The sequence below is a fragment of the Archocentrus centrarchus genome, chromosome 24, assembly GCF_007364275.1.
Source record: "Archocentrus centrarchus isolate MPI-CPG fArcCen1 chromosome 24, fArcCen1, whole genome shotgun sequence".
Classification (NCBI taxonomy): domain Eukaryota; kingdom Metazoa; phylum Chordata; class Actinopteri; order Cichliformes; family Cichlidae; genus Archocentrus; species Archocentrus centrarchus.
In genome coordinates this window covers 3,351,730-3,375,964 of record NC_044369.1, presented here as the reverse complement: position 1 = coordinate 3,375,964, position 24,235 = coordinate 3,351,730, and the positions used below count along the sequence as shown (strand labels likewise).

The window sequence follows — 24,235 nt, the reverse complement described above, 5'->3', positions numbered from 1 at the left end:
ACATGATATATTTCTTTGTGCCCAATCTCAAAATGAAGGAAGAAGACTAGGCACAGCTAAACTGACATGATCAACGTGCTTTTACTTTGGACCAGCTCAGGGGTTTTATGTGAAATAATATGTGGGCCATACAGCTTAAATTAAATGAAAACACGTCAATAAACACTATAAAGTATATTTGTTTGGCCCTCATTTCCCCATTTCAGTGAATCTACATCCGATTGCATCACGTCCCTTGGCTTGTCGATATTCCACGATTTAAAACAAAGTCGACTCAAAACAGCTGATTCTCCCATCTTTGAACACACAGCCACACAATCACCGCTTGATGGGCTGATGGTGGCCAGTTGGAAAGTTTTGAAAATGTGCCAAACCCGGCACGGTGGCGTGGTGTTAGCGCTGCTGTCTCACAGCTAGAAGGACATCTAGAAGGTCTGAGTTCAAATCCACCTTTCCGGACCTTTCTATGTGGAGTTTGCATGTTCTCCCCGTGTCTGTGTGGGTGTCTGCCCACAGTCCAAAGACATGCAGTCACTGGGGTTAGGTTAATTGGTGACTCTAAATTGTCCATAGGTGTGAATGGTTTTCTGTGTCACGGCTAGTGCAGGCAAGGCAGGGAGGACCTCAGGGCGAGAGCCGAATAAGTACTTAGTTTTATTGAGCTATACTTTAACACAAAAAATAGACTGGATGGGGACCAACTACACAAAGAAACTCAAAACATGAAACCCAAAACTTGAAAACTTGAAGACTCAAAAACAAAACACACAGCAGTCGTCAACACTGACACAGAAATGATGGTCCATAAACCAGTCCACCAGCTGGCCAAAACCAGTAAATAGCAGGTTTTACTACCACATAATCTCTTGTGTAGTGAAATCCTTATTAAGGCGTAATACAGCAGCTACAGCAGTTCACACACACACACACACACACACTAAAGCTGCTTTTGTCTGGGTCAGGGAGTGAGAGGAGTGGTGATCTCTCCGTTATCATCCTCCCCTCTCTTCTGTTCTCCTCGCTGCAGCAAAATGAAGATGGTGACTTTCACAGCTTGATGTCCTCCTGCATGAAGCAATCGTATTGGGCGTATGTACAATATATACCACACTATATTAACTAAATTGTACTATAGGCAGCAAACAGCGTCAGGAAACGGTGACCTTTCCCCTCTCCATTAAGAGTTCAGCTTGGAGAGCATCAGTTCACAGCCTCAGTTAAGACTGGGAATTAATCTGTCACTGCTTCTTTTCCTGTTTTCCTCTCATATCACTCTTCACTGATCTTTTCCCCACACTTCCTTCTTCTGTCTTTACAGTTTGCTTTTTCCTCCTCACTTCATTCTTTTCTCTCATCGTTTCCCCTTTGGCCACGCCCTGTTTTTCTCCATCCTCTCTTACCACCTTGTCCACCCTCCTCATCTTCACTAATATGCTTTTTCTCCACCTCTACAGTCCAGAGGCAGCACGCAGACTCAGGTCATTTACATCCACCGGGTCTAAACGTTCCCTCTGCCGGGACTCGAGGACTGCGGTCCCAAAATGGGAGACAGGGAAGGCATAACGACCTCCTTGGTTTTTGAATTTTACATTTTTTAATGGAAACGGGGGATGGGGGGTAGAAGTTTGTGTGGAAGAGGAGAGGAAGCGGACAAGAGTAAGCTGAGCAAAACAAAATCAATGGCATAAATAACGGGGTCAGCGACCGCTAACAAATTATTAAAGCAAAGCTAACAAGTACAAATTCATTCATCTATCCAGGCTGCCTGGTGCTGTAAGTAAAAGACAGCCTTCAAAATATGAGTGCTTCTGCATCATTGATGCATTCTGGGTAATTCTAAGGTGACAGACACTACAGACAGCAGTGTCCTCTACAACCTTTAAAGCACTTTTGCTGTGTGTGCATTAAATATTAAAAACGACAAAGCAAGATGGTACGTGGGAGAAACACAGGTCATATTTCCTGTTGTTGTCTTCAGAGGGGGACATCCCCAGGAATGCCTTTTTCTCTGCGTGCGTGTCTGCGCGTGTGTGTGTGTGACACTGATGATTAATCCTCAGCATAAGACCTGCTTCTTTTTATTTGGTTGTATAAGAAGTACAGACGGCCTTCCCTGAAGACTTGCAGACAGCAGTACTTAACTGTAGCCTGTATCTGCTGCAGGACTGTGGTAATCACACAAAAAAACACCTTCTGGAAGATTACTGCTGCTGTCTGTAATTCTTCAGAGCACATCTGTCTACACTAATCCTCGCTGGCAGGCGTCCATATGTATCAGTGTCCAAGCCAAAACATTTCTGCTCTGAATTACAGACATTTCTGTCTGTAACTCTGCTTCACTCTGACCCTGAGATCTCCCACAAAAATATAATAATTGTGGCAACCTGACAGCTGTGGATTTTTTCCTGCTTTCTTGGTACTAACATGTTATGTCACTGAGGTCGTTCTGCTGTGGCAATGCTAAAAACGTCTAGTTTAACTATAATCTCTTAAGGCTACCCAAAATAAATAAATCCTGTTGTCACAGGATTGAACTTCAGAACAATCTTTCCCCTGAAAAACTTGATGAAAAACATTTGAGAATACTTATCGCTTTTTCTGGTCAATGAAAAGATGTGTCTGTAAACCTGCTTAAAAAGCAAAGGTGTGGGGCATCGGTGTGGCTCGCTGGGTTGAGCAGGTGACCCACATGCTGAAAGGCTGCTGCAAGGGTCAGGGTTTGACTCTGCCCTGGGCCATTTCCTGCATATTGAGCTCCCTGCCTTTCTGCCTGCTCTAGGTGTCCTGTCAAAAATAAAGACTAAAAAAAGGACATCTTTCTCCTCAACACTGCTGCAAAATCTTCAGGCACCAGTAGGTTCAAACCCAGCAGATTTCTTGCTATGAGGCGCCGAGCTCCGTGGAATAAAACATGTAATTTTGGGTCTGGTGTAGCCCTGCGGATGGGCCACATCTCACTGGCCAGAACCAGAAGATCTCGCATCTCAGCAAAGCCACAGGCTCTCCTCCAGTGGTGACAGAAACAGACCAGATGAGGTTTCACTGAGAGTGGCAGGAGCACGGATCTCAGTGGGTAAGTAGCTGCTTACACAAGAGCAGGCCTGCAGAGCTGCAAGGCATTTAGTTTGAGTAGTGGCAACAGATGAAGAGTCCAAGATAAGCTCAACCGTGATACTCGCATCTTGCTGCAGTCACCTCATGTTGTTTTGTAAACCTAAGTAAGCAGCCAGTGTCCACACACAACCATAATGGTGATGCTAAACATACGCAAGCACTGACACAGGCTAAAGACAACCTGTTAGCCAGGCTAAGGTGTTTCTCAATAGAGTAAAATCCACAATCCAGGACAGCATTGGGTTCAGGTTCTTGGATGACAGTTAGTATTAATTACAGTTAGTTAGTAAGGACCAAAGTGCACAGAACAGCATACAGTAAAAGCTGGGAGAAAGGCAGCAGAGTGCAGTGATTTAAATTAGTGAACTGAAACTGGAAGAATCACAATCAAATGTCAATCAAATGTCTCCATTTTTATAACAATAATCAGTTGTCTCAACTCTCAACAGATTCTGGCCTCTAATCAAAATAAAACTGACTAGTGGGATATTAGTGAATGGATTCAGTCTGCTGTAATAACCTGACATATTTACCTTTCACCTTTCAGCCAAGTTTAGAAGAGGGTGCATTTTTAAAGGCCATGACTGCCCAACCAGATTTGACCCAGGAAACAAGGTCTGTGGATATCTGGTGCTTCAGGGGAGATGGGAGTGCAAAGGAAATGAAAAACAAATTTACCATTCCCCTCATGTGACAGCGTCTGTACAGTTAGATTAATTCATGTGCCACTGACCAGTGACCGCCGCAGATGTAGCACAACAGGACACATGACAGGAAATGAAATCAGACTCATGCTTCAGCAACTTCAGCCCGTCATGATGCGCTTTTAGGACTTACCAAAATGTTTCAGCTCAACTCAGATGAGTGAAAAGGTAAAACTGCAAAGGCTTGTAGCATTCAAAGACACTATACTCTGAATTAAAAGACATTTTTTTCTAGCTGTACAACAGAGATCTTTGCTCTGAGGAGTTTACGCTTGTTTTGTTTCCCTGTCAAAAGCCCTTTAGGTCGTCCAGTTGGTATTCAGAGATTATCCAGCACCTAGATTGCATTAGAGGGATTATTTGGGCGCTGTGGTATTCTGTTAATGAGGCCACAGAGAATGGTGACGAGGATTCTGGTCAGTGACAGTAACACTGACCTATATTGTGTAAATCATATCAAGCTGCCACATGTTTGCATTATGAAACTAAACTTCATGATATTTCTTTACAAAATGATCCAGTGATTAAAAGTGTTCTTCACGCCGTTGGTCTCATTGTCTGATTTACATCTTACAAACAGCAGCTGTTACAAATTTCATATAAACATAGATTATCAAATTCATATTAATACAAGTTAATTACAAAGTTTCGGCTTTCACTGTTGGTCCTAACAGGAAAACAAAACCTTTTCACGCTCATGTTCCCTTTCCCTGCCTAAAGACTTACTGAACCCATCTGGGTTAACCGTGACTGTATCTGTGGTAACCACTGGTTTTATACTTCTCACACACACACACACACACACACACACACACACACACACACACACACACACACACACACACACACACACACACCAGCAGCAGTATCAGGTTGCATATCAACAGTGCTGCAGCAGAAACCAACTGTCATTGCAACTACCTGCATAACACACCAAAACAAGACCTTACAAGAGACAGAAATGATCGAAATCCACGGAAATAAATAAGAGCAGAAATGGTGGAAGAAGTGTAACTTACAGGTTAAATGTATTTATTTAGCTATTGGTCAATCAGATTTGACTGGTAATCCTTAACATTAGTTATATTAGCCAGCAGAGCGGCCTGGTGTGTCCAGCTCTGTCTTTTTATTTTAATGGTTATTTGTAAGACACGATATATGACATGAAATATGAAAAATTAGAAACAAAACACAATCATTTTGAAGGTTTTAAAAATATATTTGTTTATGTACACATGTATTTACTTTTTGTTAATATTAATTATTACCCATCTAACGACTGCAAGCTGTAGAGTATTGTACCTGCCCAAAAACACAGACCTGTCTGATTCATTCATCCAAGTAGCTCCATTATTACAGTATCTCTTTCTTTTTAGTGGAAACAATACAGGACATTTCTACATTTAAATACAAAAAAATAAATAAATAAAATACATATATATGCAGTCTCTATGTCTGGTTGATCTCTATTGGTGTGTTTGTTTGTGTGCACTGACTCACAACCTGCTGTTGTCCTTCTGTCAAGAACACTGTAAAAGAATTTGGCACTGCCAGCCAACCAGGTCACTAATGACCACATGGCCAATTAGCAGAGTTAAACAACCACCAGATCCCCCCCCCCACCACCACCACCACCCCACCTCTTCCCGAAAAACAACAAGCATTCATCCAAATCACTGATGGGAAAACTATGAGGAAAATCTGGGCTGGGGGGGCCTCAAAAGCAACAGACAAAGATGAATATATGTATAAACTACTCTCACACTCTTTTGTCTTTCACTGGCTACTCAGTAATGAGAAATGGAACAACTTAGAATAGCAGTGCAGCCATATCTATATCTATCTATCTATCTATCTATCTATCTATATATATCTATATATCTATATATATATATATATATATATCTATATATATATATATATATATATATATCTCAACTGTAGAACAGCATGTCATTGAAGAGCTCAATGCCACTACAAGCCTACACTATAATTGTGTTTTCAGTTCTCTTTCTAGCCTGAATCTATTGTTTCAGTGCATAAATATTTAAAATAAATGCAACACCCTGCAAACAGCCAAGTTATGATAATAAGCCTGTGTGTGTGTGTCTGTGTGTGTGTGTGTATGTGTCAGAAGTGACACTGAGTCACACACAATGTGACAAATCCAAAAAGCAGAACTAACTTCAACTGACAGGTACGGTGGCTCAATTTAGCACTACTGTTGTCATGGTAATGCCATGCATTTGTGTATGTGTATACCTGAGAGTGTGTATCTGAGAAACAACAGAGTGTGAAAACAGGTTGACATTAACACCTAAGGCAACCATTATGCTGACAACTCGGAGACACAAACTCCTCATTAAAGTTGGACCCGTATTCGCAGCAGGAGTTAAGAGAACACAGTTAGGTAACAGTATTTTAAGACAGATACACATACCTATAAAAAAAGTTATCAATATTAATGAATGATCCATAAAGCCGTAGATTCATCTAACTGCAATCAAGGATTCACAATGGAACAGAGCTTCACTTTGATTCATTAAGGAAACAAGTTACAATGAATAACAACGATTGGTTGCAGCTCTACAAAAGTTACTGTCAGCAACAATTCATTTGTTTTTTGTTTTGTTTTTTGCTCTATGCAATAAATATTTAAGACTGTCTATCCATTTTTTTAACCACTTATCCAACCAGGGTTGCACTAGAGACTATCCCAGTTGCCACAGTGAGGCATTCCCCATTAACCTAACAAACTGTAGCACCTCTGCAGAGTCTGCACAGTACTAACCACTGCACCACATTTAAGTATTTCTCAGCTGTAAAACAAGTCAGACAAAGGAGAAAAGAGACAGCAAACTAAATTCCCCAAACTGAGATGAACACCAAATTGCTACAATATTAACTTTACCTAAGTGCTTTGAAATAATAAGAATAAAATGGAGTCTAGTCCTAGAGAGATAGGATCACACCAACCTCAGTGCCAGTTATCTCTCAAATCATTACAGAACTTGGCCTTCATTTCATGTTGACAGGCAGACATGCAAACACCTGCCAAAGTACTCAAAACTGCTTTAGTGGTACACACACATACAAGGTAAAGACAATTCCAGCCTCACTGTTGTGGTGAGTAAAAATGACAAACACTTCTGGAACACACAAACAGTGGCAACAAATCCAAACAAACCAACAGAGGCCTAAAAGTAACATCTGGTATAATTAATAAAGACTTTTGTTCCAGTAGAGAAATCAAAAGCACTGATAACCCAATAACTCAGCCAGCTGGTTTACCTTGGCAAGGTATGCAGCATTTCGTATCCTGTCCACCATCTCCTGGCCCTCGGGGTGCACAGCGGCCACATGGGACCACATTCTCTCCCAGGTGACACTCTCGATTGGAAAACCAGACCGGTTGACATAGAAAAGCACCCCTCCATCCTTCTCCTCTTCCTCCTCAGGGGACCTGGAACTGTTGTCAGGGGGAGACAGAGAGGACTCCTCCTGGGTGCTGCAGCGGAGGAGGCAGTGCGAGCTAGTGCTCTTGGACCGGCCATGCCTGCTTAGTTTGGCCGGGGAGGTGCCAGTCCGGCTCGGGGAGTTGGGTCCGGTCATTGATCCCAGGAAGAGGAGGAGGAAAACTTAGGATAGGCAGTCCTCCTCCAGCTTAGATCTTCTTTTTGTTAGTCAGCATTGCGAAGCACATGTTGATCTTCAAGGGCTATCCTGGCAAGGAGGGAAAAAAGCAAAAACATTAACTCTACTATGCTTTTTAAAACAACAGTACATGTGCACAACTGCACAGCAAAGATCACTGCAACAAGTGTTTGTGTAAAGATACAGTGGGGATTTTTCCAGGTACTTCCCACTGAACTGTTACAAAAAAGAATACCAGTGACATTTCTACTTAGGAAGAGGAGTGATAGCGATAAAGAAGCCTTAAAGGGACCCAAAAGCCTCCCAAAATGCGGCAGCAGCTGACAAATCCAACAATAAATGCTCCCCCAAATCATCATATGCTTAAATAATAACTCCTGGTTAATTATTCTAGATTAGTTCAATAGCTCATTTAAAAAAAAGCCTCCTGAACATGAAAAATCCACATTAGCAGTCATATAAACTCATGAGTATCAATTACACAGTAGTTTATTTTGCACTGACACAACATAGCAAATAAAAGACATCCTGTAGAATGATTTACTTGCCACTCATTAGTGAGTAGGTTACCAACCACCAACCACAGTTAAGCTCATATCGACATAAGGTTTTTCATCAGGTGGAATCCGCTGAAATATCCCAAACCGTTATCAATCCTAAGCGTACCGTATTTTCCAGAGAGGTTCCGATTTAACATAAACAATCGAACTTCCGGTTTAAAAAGCATTTGATCTGAAAATCAGTCCTCAAAACGAGGTGTGTTCCATTCATAACAAAGCCCCGTTGTTCACCACAGGCTGCAAAGTCTTGTTTTGGTTCGAGGCTTTGTAACTTCACCCCTTCTCCTATGTGTCAAGCTAGCGGAAGCTAGCGTTCGCTAGGCACAAATCAGCGCATGTTCCGTTTCAAAATAAAATCAGTACGTCGGTCAATCTTGCGTATACAACGACTGAGTACTACGAGTCGTTGCAGAATACTCACAGTCACATCGTTTTTTTGACTGTAAAGCTTCTGAAAACAATTTAAAAGCAACTGTCTCAAGAAATGTAACAAAACAAATCATGTGCTTCTGGCGGTTTGTTTATTTTGAAACTCTCGTCCGGAAGTTCCACTGTTTTGTCTAGCTTTTCCGCTCTTCTATCTTCGGTCTGACTACACTGCGGGGGCCGGTGCCTCCCACCAACCCAATACGGGGAAATTACCTCTTCTCTGCATTCCTCCCTGTCAGCAGCCTGCAAGGAGCCACGATAGCAGCTATCTCCTCAGAAAATCCAATTTCATGGTGATAAAAAGGCTCCTTTATAACCTCTCACATGATTAAATTTGGGGATAAAACGGTCCAACTGGCGGCCGCTGTTCTCCCGTAGCTCTCCGCTGCTAGTATCCCCGACAGTTGCCAGTGCTGGGCGGTATCTGATTGGTCGCGCTAACAAAGAGGGGCGGGCCGGAGAGTAGTCTCTACCTTATTTGGACCTTGTCGTGCTCTCTGATTGGTTAATTTTGATGGACGAAAAGGTCAACAAGTGACATATCTGCAAACAAATTGCATTTTCTTCCACTTGTTCTAACTGTTGATTTTGATGGTTTTATAGGGGCTGGACACTTTTTCTAATTCAGAATAAATTTTAATATTCTGGAAGAGACCAAAGCAAAGTAGACTCCAGTCACTTTGACTCCAGTCATTCTAATGACACATATATCCACACACATCCCACAATATAGAGGTAGTATTAGTTTTAATACCATTTCCAAATGTTTTAAATAATGAATACATATTTTACCTCAGACCGTGCGTGTGTGTGTCGGGGTTGGGGGTTAATTTACATGTAAAACATGCTTGAAACAATCCCATCGAACATTAGATGTGCAGCACAATAACATACAGCATACAGTTTATTTTACACCATATATCATGTCTCGTATTTATGTGTATCAATTTTAATGCTGGGCTGCTGTATTTGCAGTAGTAACCTAACTTAGAACTCCACCTTCTGGACAAAGTGTTTGTTACAGCGATACAAGGACATGAAAGTAACTGTACACTATGAAACCGGTGTGGTCTCATTAAACTCTGACTTCATTTTCACATTAAAAAAAACTTGAGTTTATGAATCAGTTTACATAAATGTTTTTATGTAATGTAGCAGTTGTCTGGTTTTCATTTTGGTTAACTGATTATAACATATGGTAGAGAAGGACTCGTGTAGGTCACATGACATGAAATTCCATCTGCAGTATCAGCCTGCACAGCTGCTCAGTTATGTAGCTATAATGACTACATTTCAGCATTTTTTTTATTTCATTTTAACTCATCACAACTTTATATTATTGCAGTGATGTTATGTTCAATGTCTGTTGACTCAAGTGTGCACTGCATGTCTCATACAGCTAATATTTTGGATTAATAATATGTTTTAGATGTAGCATACAATCTCACTGTGTCCCGACTAGACTGAGTCACTGCAGGGTGTAAAGTTTAAACCCTTAAAACAACCTAAATTTGGCCTGATAACATAAAGTACTCTACAAGTCATGAGCCACCCTGCATTTCTTTTTATTTTTCTAGGAAAATGGGGAATAAGTGCAGCAAGAAGTAAGTTATTCTGTTGTCTGCTTGTGTGTGTCAGAGAGAGCCACAAGTGCTGCGTTCTCAGTGGATACATAAGTTGCTTGACTCTCTCAACATGATTAATTGGAGAATTATTGTAGAATTATTTTACCCCTATTTGGTTTGATTCACTCATAAAAAAAAAACTTCATTTGATGATATGAGGAAGTATCAAGGTTTTATTAAAGTAAAGGACCATTATTATCACTGCTACATTAAAGAATGATCATTCTGTCTTTTAATTTGAAAGAAGAAAGAGGTCTGTATAAAAGTCCTTTGTGATATTTATTCCTGCCAATCAGCTGCAGCCACTTAGGATATTTGCTGAGAAGAGGGAGGAGTCAGGAAGGAAATGATGAGTATGGGATGCATTTGTTTTAATATTTCAGCTTTCTTGCAGAGAAAATAAAGAAAATATTACATCGTCATGAACAAGTGAGAAATTGAAAAGTGCTTGTGTAGCATTTTTAAGTTATTGTGACCTTATTGATCAACTTACAAAAAAGCTCTGCGGAGATGCTTTCATATAGTCAAAAAAATTCTGTTGCTAGGTGATATGGCTCCCTTAAATGTACCGTATTTTCCGGAGTATAAGTCGCACTTTTTTTCATAGTTTGGCTGGGGGTGCGACCTATACTCCGGAGCGACGTATATGTGACATTTATAACACATGAACCAAAATACTCCAGCCACTTGACATCTCCGTGAGCTGCAGCTTTAAGGCAGTCTTGCGTAACCTGTGGGCGCAGTGGATGATGGATGGAGAGCACAGCTTAACGGCAACTGGGAGAATGCGCCACCCAACTTTCCTGGAAGTCATTGGATGGATCAAGAAAACATGGGCTTCAGTGACAAACCATCCTGTTGGGATTCAGAAAGGCTGGAATAATTGGAACTGCAGCTGACGGCGAGTCTGACTAACGCGACACAGAAGAGGAAGCGGCGCTTCGTCTACGGAGTGTACGGAATTGTTTAGAAGTGACACCGAGGATGAAGAATTCAATGGATTGATGGTTTGGTTAACTTGTTAGTATGTTCTTTATGCTATGGTTATCTGAATAACTTAATGTTACGTTAACATACCGAACACGTGTTCGTTGTGCGTCATGTAGCTGAATGTGCTACGTTAGCATAACGTAGGCGTAACCGTGTTCGTCTTGTTCTTTAATCCATTATTATTTTAAATTGCCGTTCAAGATGGAATTTCTGCTCTGGGTCTCGGATTCTATCAACCCCCCCACCCCCCCCAAAAAAGTGCGACTTATAGTCCAGTGCGACCTATATATGTTTTTTTCTTCTTTATTATGCATTTTTTGGCTGGTGCGACCTATACTCCGGAGCGACGTATAGTCCGAAAAATACGGTATGTGATTGGCTTGAACTTAAATCTAAAGAATCAGCCCAGAGGTCAGTTCTGGCTTTGCAAACATTGAATATTGCAAAGAAGACATTAACTACTGCATTTTTTTTCTCCATAATGCACTACAAATTCTCATGTGTCCCTCAAATAGCAGCATGATTCAGAGAAGACTGATAGTTTTTAAAATGATGCTTCTTCCTCACATACAAGAAACAGCACACAGTCTGTGAGGTGAAGGGCTGAGAGTGAGGCCCACGCTCGGAGTCAGATCTAATTCATCCTCTGAAACTTCAGGTGCAGGAGTGAAACGAAAATGCTGCAGGAGGGTGGCGAAGAACAGGAAGAGCTCCATCCTGGCCAGACCCTCTCCAAGACAAACCCTGCGACCTGCAGGAGCAAAGAAAAGCTTAAGCTGTCCTGTCAGCAGATGTAACCCAAACGGTGACGGCTGAGCTCACAAACCTGCAGAAAATGGAATGAAGGCGTCGCGCTTGACAAACTTTTTCTCTTTGTCCAGGAAGTGTGCAGGATAAAAGCTGTGTGGTCTCTCCCACTCGTCGGGATCGTGCAGGACAGATGTCAAGAGAGGAAACACTGTGGTTCCCTGCAGAAGTGACAACACACAAACCGAAAATGATGTCTGTGTGCTAAATGATAGCAGAGAGACACAAGGCGCAACAGAAAATATTTTTGCTCTTGTTCTGAACTGCTCCCTGTTGTTGTGTTTGCTGTTCACACTGCCTTCAAAATTTTGGTTTGTGCATTCAGTTAAACTGATAAAAACTGTTCCTGCCTTCTGTCTGCATTTAGGTTTTCTTACCATATCATAACCCTTACTCAAAATTACCACAAGAACACAATCCAAGGTGCAGTTACATTTTCTTGCAACATGCTGGCTTCTGTCGGGTTTTCCATAGATGCGTTATTCAGTCTAACCTTCTCAATAAAGTGACCATGAAAAGTGATGTCTCGGGTGGTTTTGTGAGGAAGGGCAGTGGGGACGATGCTGCTCAGTCTCTGTGTCTCGTGGATGACGGCGTCAGTGAAGGGCAGGTTTTTCCTGTCAGCGACCTGCACCTGTCGATCTCCTATGACCCTCCTCAGCTCCTCTTGGACCTCATCTGGGGCATGAAAGCAGACAGTAGATACATTTTATCCCTACAAGAATCACTAAAACACTCCACTTTACTAAATAAATACAGTCATTTGAAAAAGAAAAGTTTCACAGCACTCTGTGCAGTCCAATAAAAAACTGACGACACCCCACTTGAAGAAATGTCTCTGGAGCTTTAAAAAACGGTGACTGGACTTCTTTGAGTTTTTGAAGACGTTTCACCTGTCATCCTTTTTCAGTACTTAAACCAAATGATGGAGAGTCCCAGGTATTTAAACCCTGCTGGGGGTTGTCCCCTTAGAGGTGGTCATTGACCCACTATTGTTCATGTGCCAAGGTGTGAAAAAAGGTGTGGGTCATTGCCATCAGGAGTTTTGGGTGAACCCAATGTGAGACCTTGCCTCATTCTTTCAAGTGACCTACTGAGGTCACCTGAAGCAAGGTGTGAGTAGGGGTTGAGGCACCTGGGGAGGGAGCTCAGGACTGCATTTTAGATGGGGTCGAAAGCCACCCCCTCTGTTCACTGTTGGCTGTTCACAGTGGACATAGATGCTTCTTTTACTCCTCTTTCAAACATCTGTCTTCCCGGTCCAAAATGTGAACACTGTCATCCTTAAAAGAGTGTCCTTTATCCTTTAGGTGCAGAAGTAGGGACAGGATTTGTTTTTGTTTGTTTGTTTGTTTGTTTTCCCTTACTGCTGATTAGCTCAGTCTTTGGACCACTCCAGGACGATAAAATATTCACTAAATTAGCCCTACGAAACATTTATCACCTGGCAAGAATCCACAAAGGGCATGACTGGATGACTGCGTTTAATACTCCTCAGGGACACTCTGAATATTTAGTCATGCCTTTCAGCCTCAGAAACAACACTGAACAACATCCTTAGAGACTTTTTGAACCTGTTTGTTTTTGAATATCTGGATTATTTCTTTTTTTTTTCCATGAACTTGGAGGAGGACCGAGTGCACGTTTGCTGTGTTTTGCAGCGTCTGATGGAGAACCAACTCTACATCGAGGTCGAAAAGTGTGAGTTCCATGCATCCTCAGTAACATTTCTGGGCTGTGTTCTTGAGGAGGGGAGGTGAAAACTGACCCAGCGAATGTAAAAGTGGCGTTCACCCTCCTGAAAGAGAAATTCACGTCAGTCCCTGTTCTAGTGTAACATAACCCCTCACTGCGATATATATATAGTGGAGGTGGATGCTTCATATTCAGGAGCAGGAATAGTGTTATCACCAGTGCTCGGGGCCCAGAGGTAAGTGCGTTCTTTTCCCGACCTCTTTCTCCCGTGGCGCAGAATTATGACGTCGAGAATTGTGAGCTGCTTGCCATAAATCGAGCTCTAGAGTGGCGGCACTGGCTGGAGGGGGCTGAAGTATAGTCTTTTATTGTATGGACTTATCACAAGAATCTCACCTACTTAAAGAGCACTATGCAGCTTAACTTTCACCAGGCGATTTAACAGATTTTCAGTCAGGTTAACTATGCTGCGTCCTATCGGGGAGGGGGGTCTATAAGTCCAGACTGGCTGTTTTCCCTTCTGGGGCAAAGTCTGGGATTCAGCGCACCGATGAAAGCAATTAAAGGATGAGGGGAGACTCCCAGCCTTCTCTGGATAGTCAGTGTGTTAAATTGGCTCACACCTTTCTTCCTTGTAATCGTTTCTTCCACAGTTTTCTTGTTTTTTCCCTGTTGTTGCCAGCAACGTTTCTCCCATAACTACTTCCCAGCCACTCACCTGTTTCCTTGGACTTCACTTCTCACCTGATCTCTGACTACACCACCTGCTTCCCTACCTGTCCTCCTGGACCCGTCCACCTCATCCACTGGATTCCTGGACCTTCTTCCCCTTCGACTAAGGACTCATCCATCCTTCCAAATAAGCCAGAAATCTACCTGCCCTCGCCTGAACTCACTCACCCAGCCCTGACTAACTCTCTTCTCCTCTCTCCAAGCAGATTCCACCAGAACAAAGACTTTCCTGAGTGGAGGAACTCCTGAGTTCCTCCACTCAGGAAAGTCTTTGTTTCCTTTCCCTGTGCACTGTAAATAAAAGCCTGAAACTCACTGAGTGTTTGAGTGTTTTCTGCATTTGAGCCCTCTTTGTTCTGATGGCCACTGCCATAACAGTGTTTTACAATTTTCTTTTTCACACGACTGTATTAAAAGGTCACTTTCTTTATTTGATTTCATTTTTGTGACAGCCATTTGACGGTCAGTCTTTCATTGATGTATTCAAGTCATGGATTACTCAGGCTCCTCACCCTGTATCTTTGGATACTTGGCCATGAACAGAAGCGCCCATCTCAGTGTGGTTGATGTTGTTTCAGTGCCGGCAGCAAACAGCTGTATGACTGTCATCAATAGGTTGTCGGTGTGGAAGTGACTGTTGGTAGTCCCAGATTCCTGCAGACATGCAACAAAAAAGTTACTCAAATAAATCTAATCCCCAAATTTAAATGGGTGTTCAGCAGCATAAAAACATGTTGTTTTTACATCTGTTTGAAAGCTCTTTAGTGGGTGAACAAACCTCTGCAGGAGATACGTAGATTTAGTCTCTTCATGGATATGATTAAAAATAAAACAAGATCCTAAACATTAACAAGCAAGTAGCATGAACCAGAAGCACAATGCAAGTAATGGTCAGGATGCACTGGGTGCGGTAACACTTTCTTTGTTTTCACTAGCTTAGCGGGAATGTTTACAGGTTCACCATGAGCTTCAGTTCATTCTTCCACACAGAGACGCCAACCTCCAGATTTTGTTTGTGGACCAGAAAGGCGTCCACGAAGCCTCTGCACATCTGTGGATTCAGAGTTTCTTTTAAACGATCGAAGATGGCGAGATTTTGTTTCACATTGATAACAGATATTTGGAGCAATTCCTTCCGGTCACGAATCCACTTGAAGAGCAATGGAAACATGTTGTAGAGCTGTCAAACATTAGATGTGTATCAGTAATTAAAATAACATTGTTGAGTAGCAACAATTGATGCTTTATGTATTTAACAAAGTGACGGTATAAACTTCAAAGTATGACTACCTGTATTGAAGGAGAGCCCAAAAGCTTTCCACCTCTGCTTATTCGATTTACCGAAGATGTAAACTCTGGATCATTGTATTCAAATCTGCTGCCATAGACAATGGAGCAGATAATATTAGAGACCGCGTAGCTTAGGCTTTGGGTTGTATCAAAAGCTTCTCCTGTCATAAGACAAATCAAAACAGTGAAATACAAAAGAAATCAAACAATCAAGCTAATTGAGTATTCAACTCATTTCAACATTTTAAATCACACAAATTGCACCTTTAAATTTCTTAAAAACTTCAATGAGATGTTGACATTCCTCAGTTATTTTGTCCTCACACGCTCTCTTTCCCATCCCAAAGTCTCTCAGGTTAGTCAGTGCGAAGCGTCTCATTTCTTTCCATGAATCGCCGTTGGACCAAACAACCCCTGAGAAGAAGTGTTCACGAATCACGAATAATTTATTGTCATTATACGTCAAGACATACAATGAAATTGCGTTCCAGAACACTCATCCAAGAGGACAGACAAAACTAACACACAGGGGAGATAAGTGTCTGCAGCCGCTGCCGCTGATTTAAGCAGGAAAGAAAAACAAACAACAGGATAGTTAGGTTCAAAAAATTCATCTCATACTTTGCTCATTATGGGCACAGTACCAGGTTCCAAAAAACCACCTCAGCAAAGCATATAGCACATTTAAAGCCGGGATAGCAACATGGTGGGTGGGTGGTGGGTGTGCCAACAGACACGAGGGGGTCAGGGGATTATCGAGCCAGGACCTAGCTCCCCGCCTAAACAGTTTGCTGATAGTGATGGACGTGCGTGAGCGGTCGTGGTCCCAGTTCACACAAATCACAGAGAGAGGGGAGGGGGGAAGAGCATCTGTTACACATCGTAATACACACACACATCGTGTGTGTTCACACAATAGTTTAAATAACAATAGGTTAAGGCTTATAAAAGTTATTATGACAAATTATGTGGTAACAGTCATTTTATTTACCATGTCCATGGGCCATTTCATGCACAATTCGCATTGGATTTCTGTCTCCAAACACATCATCATAGGTACCCAGTGCCTCCTTCACTGTCTTGTATCCTGCCAGGACCACCACTTTTTGGGGTCCAAGATGGATGGTGAAAACTGATCCATATTTCTTGGACAACTAAGAATGGAAGAATACATTCATATTTTCACACACATCAGAGAAACCATTGAAGGTGAAAGAGCTGCCTGGAGAACTGAATCTGCAAAACACCCTAAAAGAAAATTAGTCCAATAACTTTACCTCACCTCCAGTAATGTGTGGTAGGGTTTTTTCAGGTCCAGCTGCAGCAGATTCCCAAGCACGGGAAATGATCTGGGTCCTGGAGGCTCCTTCCCATTGTTTTTGGTACTGAAACTGGAAGATGAGATTAAGTAGATGAGCAGGAGGACCGTTAGAGCCCATAACAAGAAGGCAGAACTGAAGCACTGGAGAAAAATATCGAGTATCCCCATGACTTTAAAACAAAATGTACTCTAAGTTATTTGTACTGGAGTTGCAGTGACAGAATCAGACACAGCACAGGTATTTGCAGCGCAAAGAGTGCCCTATGTGTAACAAAACAGTAAATGATTAATGTTGCAGTTTGTACTTTGGTCTGCACCAATATTGATTTTCCAAATTAAAAAAAAAAACAGAATAAATACAGTATGTCTACCTGATATCAACACGGTTCTTACCTGTAACCATATATTTTAATTTTTAGCTGTGCACAACTAAACCTCTAAAAGTTGCAGCAATTATTTTATTGAATTTTATCCTCATCTGAGACTGAAGCTGGATTTAATTTTTAATTACCGTTTAAAGTTGAATATATGACAAATGTAAATGTGTCATAAACCAAACAGTGTTGAGTAATAGTTGAGTACTACCGTCTGAGAGTGAGACCAATCTTACCGCTGCTGCTGTGACTGGTGTGTCGGGACACTGATACCAAAGACACCAGTGATTTTAACTAAACAGTAATATTTGATGCCCAAGCAAGAAGTGTGGGTTCATTTATAACTTTTTATTACAAAAATGACCACAGCATGAGAGAGATAGATGTATAACGATATAGACATAGATAAGGCTTAATACAGCAAGATTAAAAGAATCCTAACTTTTGGTAGAGACGAAAGATTTGACACCTGAATTTGTGCTTTCTTTAATACCACAGATAAGAGCTTTTTGTGGCTCTTAGTCGCACACATAAAACCACTTTTAGCTGCAGCATTTATTTTATTGCATTATATCTTTATCTGAGATTTCAGCTGAATGTACTGCATTGTGGAGCTGAACATATGGCAACTATAAAGAACATTTACAATTTATGCTTTTTGATACATTATTAACATTAAACTTCATCCGTTCCCTGTTTGTATCCATCCTAATGTCCAGCCTCCAAACCTTGAAGCAGACTTGACTCTACATGATTCCATCCATCCATGCATCCATCCATTCATCCATCAGTGCATCCATCCATGCATCCATCCATCCTCTTCTGCTTATCAAATTCCACCCAAAGCCCTTCTTTTGGCCCCACCCCTGGAACGGCGATGGCCAGGACTTTACTTTTGTTGCGTTTTGGGGTGAAAAAGAATCTCCTCATTTTGCCTCCATGGCCACTTAACCATGCTTACAGATCCACACAATCTTAATGCATCTATCTGAAAACTGCAGAAACTGAATGGAAGTCCCTGTTTTTGTCAATGAAAAGCAAAACTATCCCTGTTCTTGGCATTATATTTCTACTCACTCTCCAGACTTTGGGATACTTGGGAAGAAGACTGATGGTTGAGTAAGAAAAATAATGCAGCATTTTACCTTTATTGTGAAGAAAATGTTAAAAATGTTACATCTCCAGCATGTGGCAGATTGTTTACAGGAAATGTTAACATATTGATCAAAATATTCAGTCTTAATTTTGCACAAAAACTTCACAGACAACTATTCAGAGACTCTTTTTTTCTGCAAGTAAAAGGTGGATAAGACCTCTCTAAGTGCATGAGACAGGGCTACAATACTCTGAAACAAAAGAAACAATTTAACAACAATTTAGATTATTTTTGGATCATGTTGCGCTGAAATAACAGAAAACAGCACAAAAGCTGATTTGAACTTAGCTGAATTCTTCACACAGGGCAACAAAGGATTTTAATGAAAACCTCTTCTTCACATATGAGAAACAGCACACAGTTTGTGAGGTAAAGGGCTGAGAGTGAAGCCCACACCTGGAGTCAGATCTAATTCACCCTCTGAAACTCCAGGTGCAGGAGTGAAACGAAAATGCTGCATGAGGGTAGCAAAGAAGAGGAAGAGCTCCATCCTGGCCAGACCCTCTCCGAGACAAACCCTGCGACCTGCAGGAGAGAATCAAAGGCTAAGTTAAGCTGTCCTGTCAGCAGATGTAACCCAAACGGTGACGGCTGAGCTCACAAACCTGCAGAAAATGGAATGAAGGCATCACGCTTCACAAACTTTTTCTCTTTGTCCAGGAAGTGTGCAGGATAAAAGCTGTGTGGTCTCTCCCACTCATCGGGATCATGCAGGACAGATGTCAAGAGAGGAAACACTGTGGTTCCCTGCAGAAGTGACAACACACAGTACTCTTACTTACAAATGCCAACAGACTTAAACCAGTTCTGGTGATATTATGCAGAGATCAAAGAAGATGCACGTCTGTCACGTCTCTGATACAATTTTATTTTCTCCTTTGCACAGCTTCATTTGACCAGATTCTTTAGGCTGGATTAGAAAGCAGTAGTGAGTGCAAGCAGCAATATAACACACCTGCACCCAGTGTGTGTTTGTGGTTATTTTTACTTGTGCAACCTTGGGCTCTACTTGGCTCTTTCATTTTTGTGTAGCTGCATCCCTTTGAACCTATTTTTTTTTCCAAGTCCTGTTTGACTTTGATCTCTCTTTTGCCTCTGGATTTGTTTTTCCTGCTTCCATTTGTTAAACCAGTAAAAGTGGTTCCAAGATGCAGTTATATTTTCTTGCAACATGTTGGCTTCTGCCAGGTTTTGGAGATGTATTATTCAGTCTAACCTTCTCGATAAAGTGACCCTGAAAAGTGATGTCTCGGGTGGTTTTGTGAGGAAGTGCAGTGGGGATGATGCTGCTCAGTCTCTGTGTCTCATGGATGACGGCGTCAGTGAAGGGCAGGTTTTTCCTGTCAGCCACCTGCACCTGTCGATCTCCTATGACCCTCCTCAGCTCCTCCTGGACCTCATCTGAGAGATAAAAGAGGGCAGTGGGCAAAATTCATCCTTATCAGACAAACTAAAACACTCCACGATACTCAATAAATGCATGAAGGTCACATGCTTCAATTGATTTTGAGTTTGTGATGGTCATTTTTCCCCCAATAAAACCTTTCATTAGTGTATTTAAGCTGTGATTTACTCACCCTGTATCTTTGAATACTTGGCCATAAGCAGGAGCGCCCATCTCAGTGTAGTTGATGTTGTCTCAGTACCGGCAGCAAACAGATTCATGACCGTTATCAAAAGGTTATCATCGTGGAAGTGACTGTTGGTAACCCCAGATTCCTGCACAGAGATATTTCAAATAAATGTGATCCCAAAGTCTGATGGGGTCGAGCAGCTGAAAAAGAAGTTTTATTTTGACCACAGCTGAGGATTCATGCTGAGCTTCAGTTAAATATTCCAGAACTGAAACTTACCTCCAGATTTTGCTTGCGGACCAGAAAAGCATCCACAAAGCCTCTGCACATCTGTGGATTCAGAGTCTTTTTTAAACGACTGAAGATGGCGAGATTTTGTTTCTTGTTGGCAACAACCAGCTTGAAGAAGTCTCTCCTGTCAGCAACCCACTTCAAGACCGATGGAAACATTTCATACATCTGTCAAACATCAGACATACCTCAGTAAATAACAGGATTCATTTGCAACAGTGAGTGATTTATGTATCCGTGTTTGTATGAGCTTCAAAAAGCAGGAATTTAAACCTGGATCGAGGGACTTCCACCAAGTGTAACAATTCTGTTTGTTCGAGTTACCAGAGATATAAACTCTGGATCATCATATTCAAATCTGCTGCCATAGACAATGGAGCAGATAATATTGGAGACTGCACAGTTGATTGGTTGGGTCGTATCAAAAGCTTCTCCTGTCACAACAGAAATAATTTTAAAAAACAAAAAGAGCAAAACAAACCATAAAGTATCAGTCAGTTTAAGTCATTATACGACTGAAGAAATTCAGTTGATACAAATGTGACTATTTTTACCTTTAAATTTCTTAAAAACTTCAATGAGGTATTGAGATTCCTCAATTATTTTGTCCTCACACGCTCTCTTTCCCATCCCAAAGTCTCTCAGGTTAGTCAGTGCAAAGCGCCTCATTTCTTTCCACGAATCACCGTTGGACCATAAAACCCCTTAGAAGTGGTCATAAAGGAGTTTAACAGACAGATTAAAGGTGAGGAAATAACCAAAGAAATGCTAAAAATTAATAAGAAAAATACTGGTCAATAGTAATTTTTCCTTACCATGTCCTTGGGCAAATTCATGCGCAACTTGCATTTGAGTTCGGTCTCCAAACACATCATCATAGTTAACAAGTGCCTCCTTCACTGTCTTGTATCCTGCCAGGATCACCACCTTCTTAGGTCCCAGGTAGATGGTGAAGACTGATCCATATTTCCTAGATAACTAAAAACAGTAGAATATGTTCATATTTTCACACATATCAGAGAAAGCAAAGGTTAAAGAGCTCAGTCTACAAAGTAATCTGATAACCTCCTCACCTCCATTAATGTTTTGTAAGGTCCTTTTAGATCCAGCTGCAGCAAGTTCCCGAGCAGGGGAAGTGGTCTGGGTCCTGGAGGCCACTTTCCATTCTTTTGAGAGCTGGACTTGGAAGTGGAGATGAAATAGATGAGCAGGACGACTGTGAGAGCCCCCAGCAAGAAAGCAGAATTGAAGGACTGCAGAAAAGCATCTAATATCCCCATGGCTTTAAAACAAAATGCCCACTACTTCTTTGGGCTCTAGAGTCTCAATGACTCAGGACTTTGGATGAAGTAAGTCAGCCAATTGTTTCATTGAGCAATCTAGTGAGTCTGTACAAAGGTGATGGAATAAAGACTTGGAACAGTCACTCTGAAATTGTAAATCATTAATAAGTAAGTCTGTACTTTGGTTTTTTTTTCCATGTGGATCAGAGAGACAGGGCTAGAATGATTACTGTTTAATATTTTAAATAAAAATTACAAAATTAAATAAGAATTACAAAAGTAATAGAAATTCTCTGACGATGTGACAAATAAACCATGAAACTTTTTTAAAGCTAAAGGCCTTAGCCCTCAGATGCACGAGTGAATGGACCCTACACTCTTCCACAAGTGGGTCAAAAAGGACTCATCTTGGAATCAATGAATTTTTATGCCATTTTTGTCATTGTGGTGAAGAATAATCATCGGTCTTATATTTTGTATTATATTTTGGTCCACACGAGAATGATTTCATGTTTGAAATATTTTTTTATTTTTCACTTTAAAATTTTGAAAACAGTTTGAAAAGGAAAAAAATGAACAACAGCAGCAACAGAAAAATGTCAACATCCATTTTATGTGGATGTTGACTGGATGGTATTACCTTGGCCTCCAGTAAGATTGTGAGGAATCTCTGAGTTATTTTTGACCAGGATTTGGGACTAGAAAGAGAGAGCAGATTTCTCCCATATTGGCTTCTCTTCATTGGCTCCCTGTTAAATCTAGAATAGAATTTAAAATCTTTCTCCTCACATACAAGGTCTTGAATAATCAGGCCCAATCTTATCTTAAAGACCTCATAGTACCATATCACCCCAATAGAGCACTTTGCTCTTGGACTGCTGGTTTACTTGTGGTTTCAATGATACGCAAAAGTAGAATGGGAGGCAGAGCCTTCGGCTCCCATATGGTTTTGGGAGACAGACACTCTCTTTAATTTTAAGATTAGGCTTTCTTTTTTTTTTTCCAGGATGGTGCCACGGTAGGCATCATGTTGCCGCAGCTCCCAGTTGTATCCTTGTTTCGTATGCTTCTTTTATGATTTTAAGCTCTTTCCTTGACTCTCTGGGTCGTGTTATATCGGATATCTAACCGAAAGGGACACTTTATGCACCGAAAGGGACAGGAGCAAAGACTGGTGCAGAGGTCTAGCTCTGTGCCGGGATGTCCTCTGGAGTCTGTGATGGTGGTGGGTGAGAGGAGGATGTTAGCAAAGCTGACCTCCATTATGGACAACCCCCATCGCCCTCTGCATGAGACTGGGTGAGCTGAGCAGCTCCTTCAGTCAGAGACTGAAACATCCTCGCTGCAGGAAGGAGCGCTTTCACAGCTCATTCATCCCAACAGCAGTTAGACTGTACAACACATCATGATGTCATGAATCACTTGGAAACTTTACCTCCACTGCCATCACTTTATGCATACAGTGCACTATTTACATATATTAGATATACATTTATATTTATTTACATTCCTCATTCATAATGCATACTGTGTATGCTGTATAGTGTTCTTTTTTTTTTTTTTGCTAATTGATGGCTGTATTTTATTTTACTTTATTCTATTTCATTTTGTTTTATTTATTTTATCCTTAACTGCTGCTCTCATTCTGTTCTTCTCTGTACTTGAGCTGCTGTAATGCACAAATTTCCCCGTTGTGGTATCATCAAAGTTTTATCTTATCTCATCTTAAAATTTTCCTTTTTGATAAAGCTCATAGTTAGGGCTGGATCAGGTGATCCTGAACCCTCCCTTAGTTATGCTGCAATAAGCTGAAGCTGCAGGGTGATGTTTCTTGTTCACTCACATTTTTTCACTTTCCATGTGTTTATACCCTGATAGGCTAATTTGATGACCAATGATAAGAAACTCTTTCACACAGTAGTCATGAATGCACACACTTCTCTGATGTAAAGAATGAAAATAATATTTACATGTGTCAGTGCCAATTTTGATATGTAGTAGTGTCACTTGGACACCAGGGGGCACGGGTTTTAGATGGCATGTTTTCTCTATATACGCACAGGTGGGCACAGGTGGGGTGCATTAGAGCCAGGCGGAAGCCACACAGTGTTTCGGCCCTGTGTGGTTGGTTACGAGGGTTATGCCCTGTTTTAACCCTTTTTGCACTGTTTTTGGAGTTTACCTTTTATCTCGTCATCATGCACCCAGGTTTTTTAATAAAGTGTTGAAAGTATCAGACATTGCATCAGACATCCTCAGTCTTTTCACCTACAGATTCCTTTCAAAAGTGGCCTTTTGGTGGTTGGATTGCCACTACAGCATGTATCACTTCTTGCTGTGTAAAATAATCTTCTTAAGGGGCGACACTCTGTGTGGTCCACAAAATATTTATTCCTCATAGTCACAGTTGATGAGGACCAAAAGTTCCCATGAAATTCCACAGGAAATTAATGTGGGCCATTTTTGACCCAGCTGTGGAAGCTTGGGGTAGTAATACAAAAACAATAATTTTATAAAATGCAGAAAAGTAAAAAAAAAAAAAAAAATAGCATATCAATAACATATTTTTTGAAGAATTGGGTTACGAACTCAAAACAAATTTTCACTAAAAAGATATTTCAAGAAAACGACCTGGC

At 41.2% G+C, this 24,235-nt stretch overlaps 3 protein-coding genes across 9 annotated transcripts in view; all 3 read right to left on the bottom strand.

Moving 5' to 3' along the window:
- Positions 1-8,853, bottom strand: part of vash2 (vasohibin 2) — a 36,014-nt gene extending 27,161 nt beyond the window's left edge. For 3 of the 5 annotated variants that reach the window (XR_004019164.1, XM_030721175.1, XM_030721179.1), the window contains exons 1-2: positions 8,139-8,324; positions 7,110-7,541 (exon numbers count right to left, since the gene is read on the bottom strand). Coding sequence is in view for 4 of the 5 variants with exons in the window: in XM_030721175.1 (XP_030577035.1) it covers positions 7,110-7,430 (321 nt within the window). In the remaining variant the exon portion in view is untranslated. Of the gene's footprint in view, positions 1-7,109; positions 7,542-8,138; positions 8,325-8,674 lie in introns of those variants that run through there. The other 2 variants (XM_030721177.1, XM_030721178.1) reach the window with 2 other exon arrangements.
- A 2,487-nt stretch (positions 8,854-11,340) lies between these two features.
- LOC115774072 (cytochrome P450 2K1-like) lies at positions 11,341-17,144 on the bottom strand. 3 transcript variants are annotated; one of them, XM_030721125.1, is made up of 9 exons: positions 16,878-17,144; positions 16,592-16,754; positions 15,865-16,014; positions 15,601-15,761; positions 15,311-15,490; positions 14,823-14,964; positions 12,377-12,561; positions 11,903-12,044; positions 11,341-11,827 (listed from the first exon to the last, which is right to left on the bottom strand). In XM_030721125.1, the coding sequence occupies exons 1-9, from the start codon at positions 17,037-17,039 to the stop codon at positions 11,640-11,642; spliced, it is 1,473 nt and encodes a 490-aa protein (XP_030576985.1). In that variant the 5' UTR covers positions 17,040-17,144; the 3' UTR covers positions 11,341-11,639. The 3 variants fall into 3 exon arrangements, with proteins under 3 accessions (XP_030576985.1, XP_030576984.1, XP_030576986.1); XM_030721124.1 differs by having other exon boundaries at positions 16,883-17,144; XM_030721126.1 differs by lacking the exon at positions 15,311-15,490 and having other exon boundaries at positions 16,883-17,144.
- A 618-nt stretch (positions 17,145-17,762) lies between these two features.
- Positions 17,763-21,665, bottom strand: LOC115774071 (cytochrome P450 2K1-like). Its single transcript, XM_030721123.1, has 9 exons — positions 21,390-21,665; positions 21,132-21,294; positions 20,871-21,020; positions 20,590-20,750; positions 20,305-20,484; positions 20,029-20,170; positions 19,668-19,852; positions 19,057-19,198; positions 17,763-18,976 (listed from the first exon to the last, which is right to left on the bottom strand). Exons 1-9 carry the CDS (start codon positions 21,594-21,596, stop codon positions 18,789-18,791), a joined length of 1,518 nt encoding a protein of 505 aa, XP_030576983.1. The 5' UTR covers positions 21,597-21,665; the 3' UTR covers positions 17,763-18,788.
- Between the last annotated feature and the right edge of the window lie 2,570 nt (positions 21,666-24,235).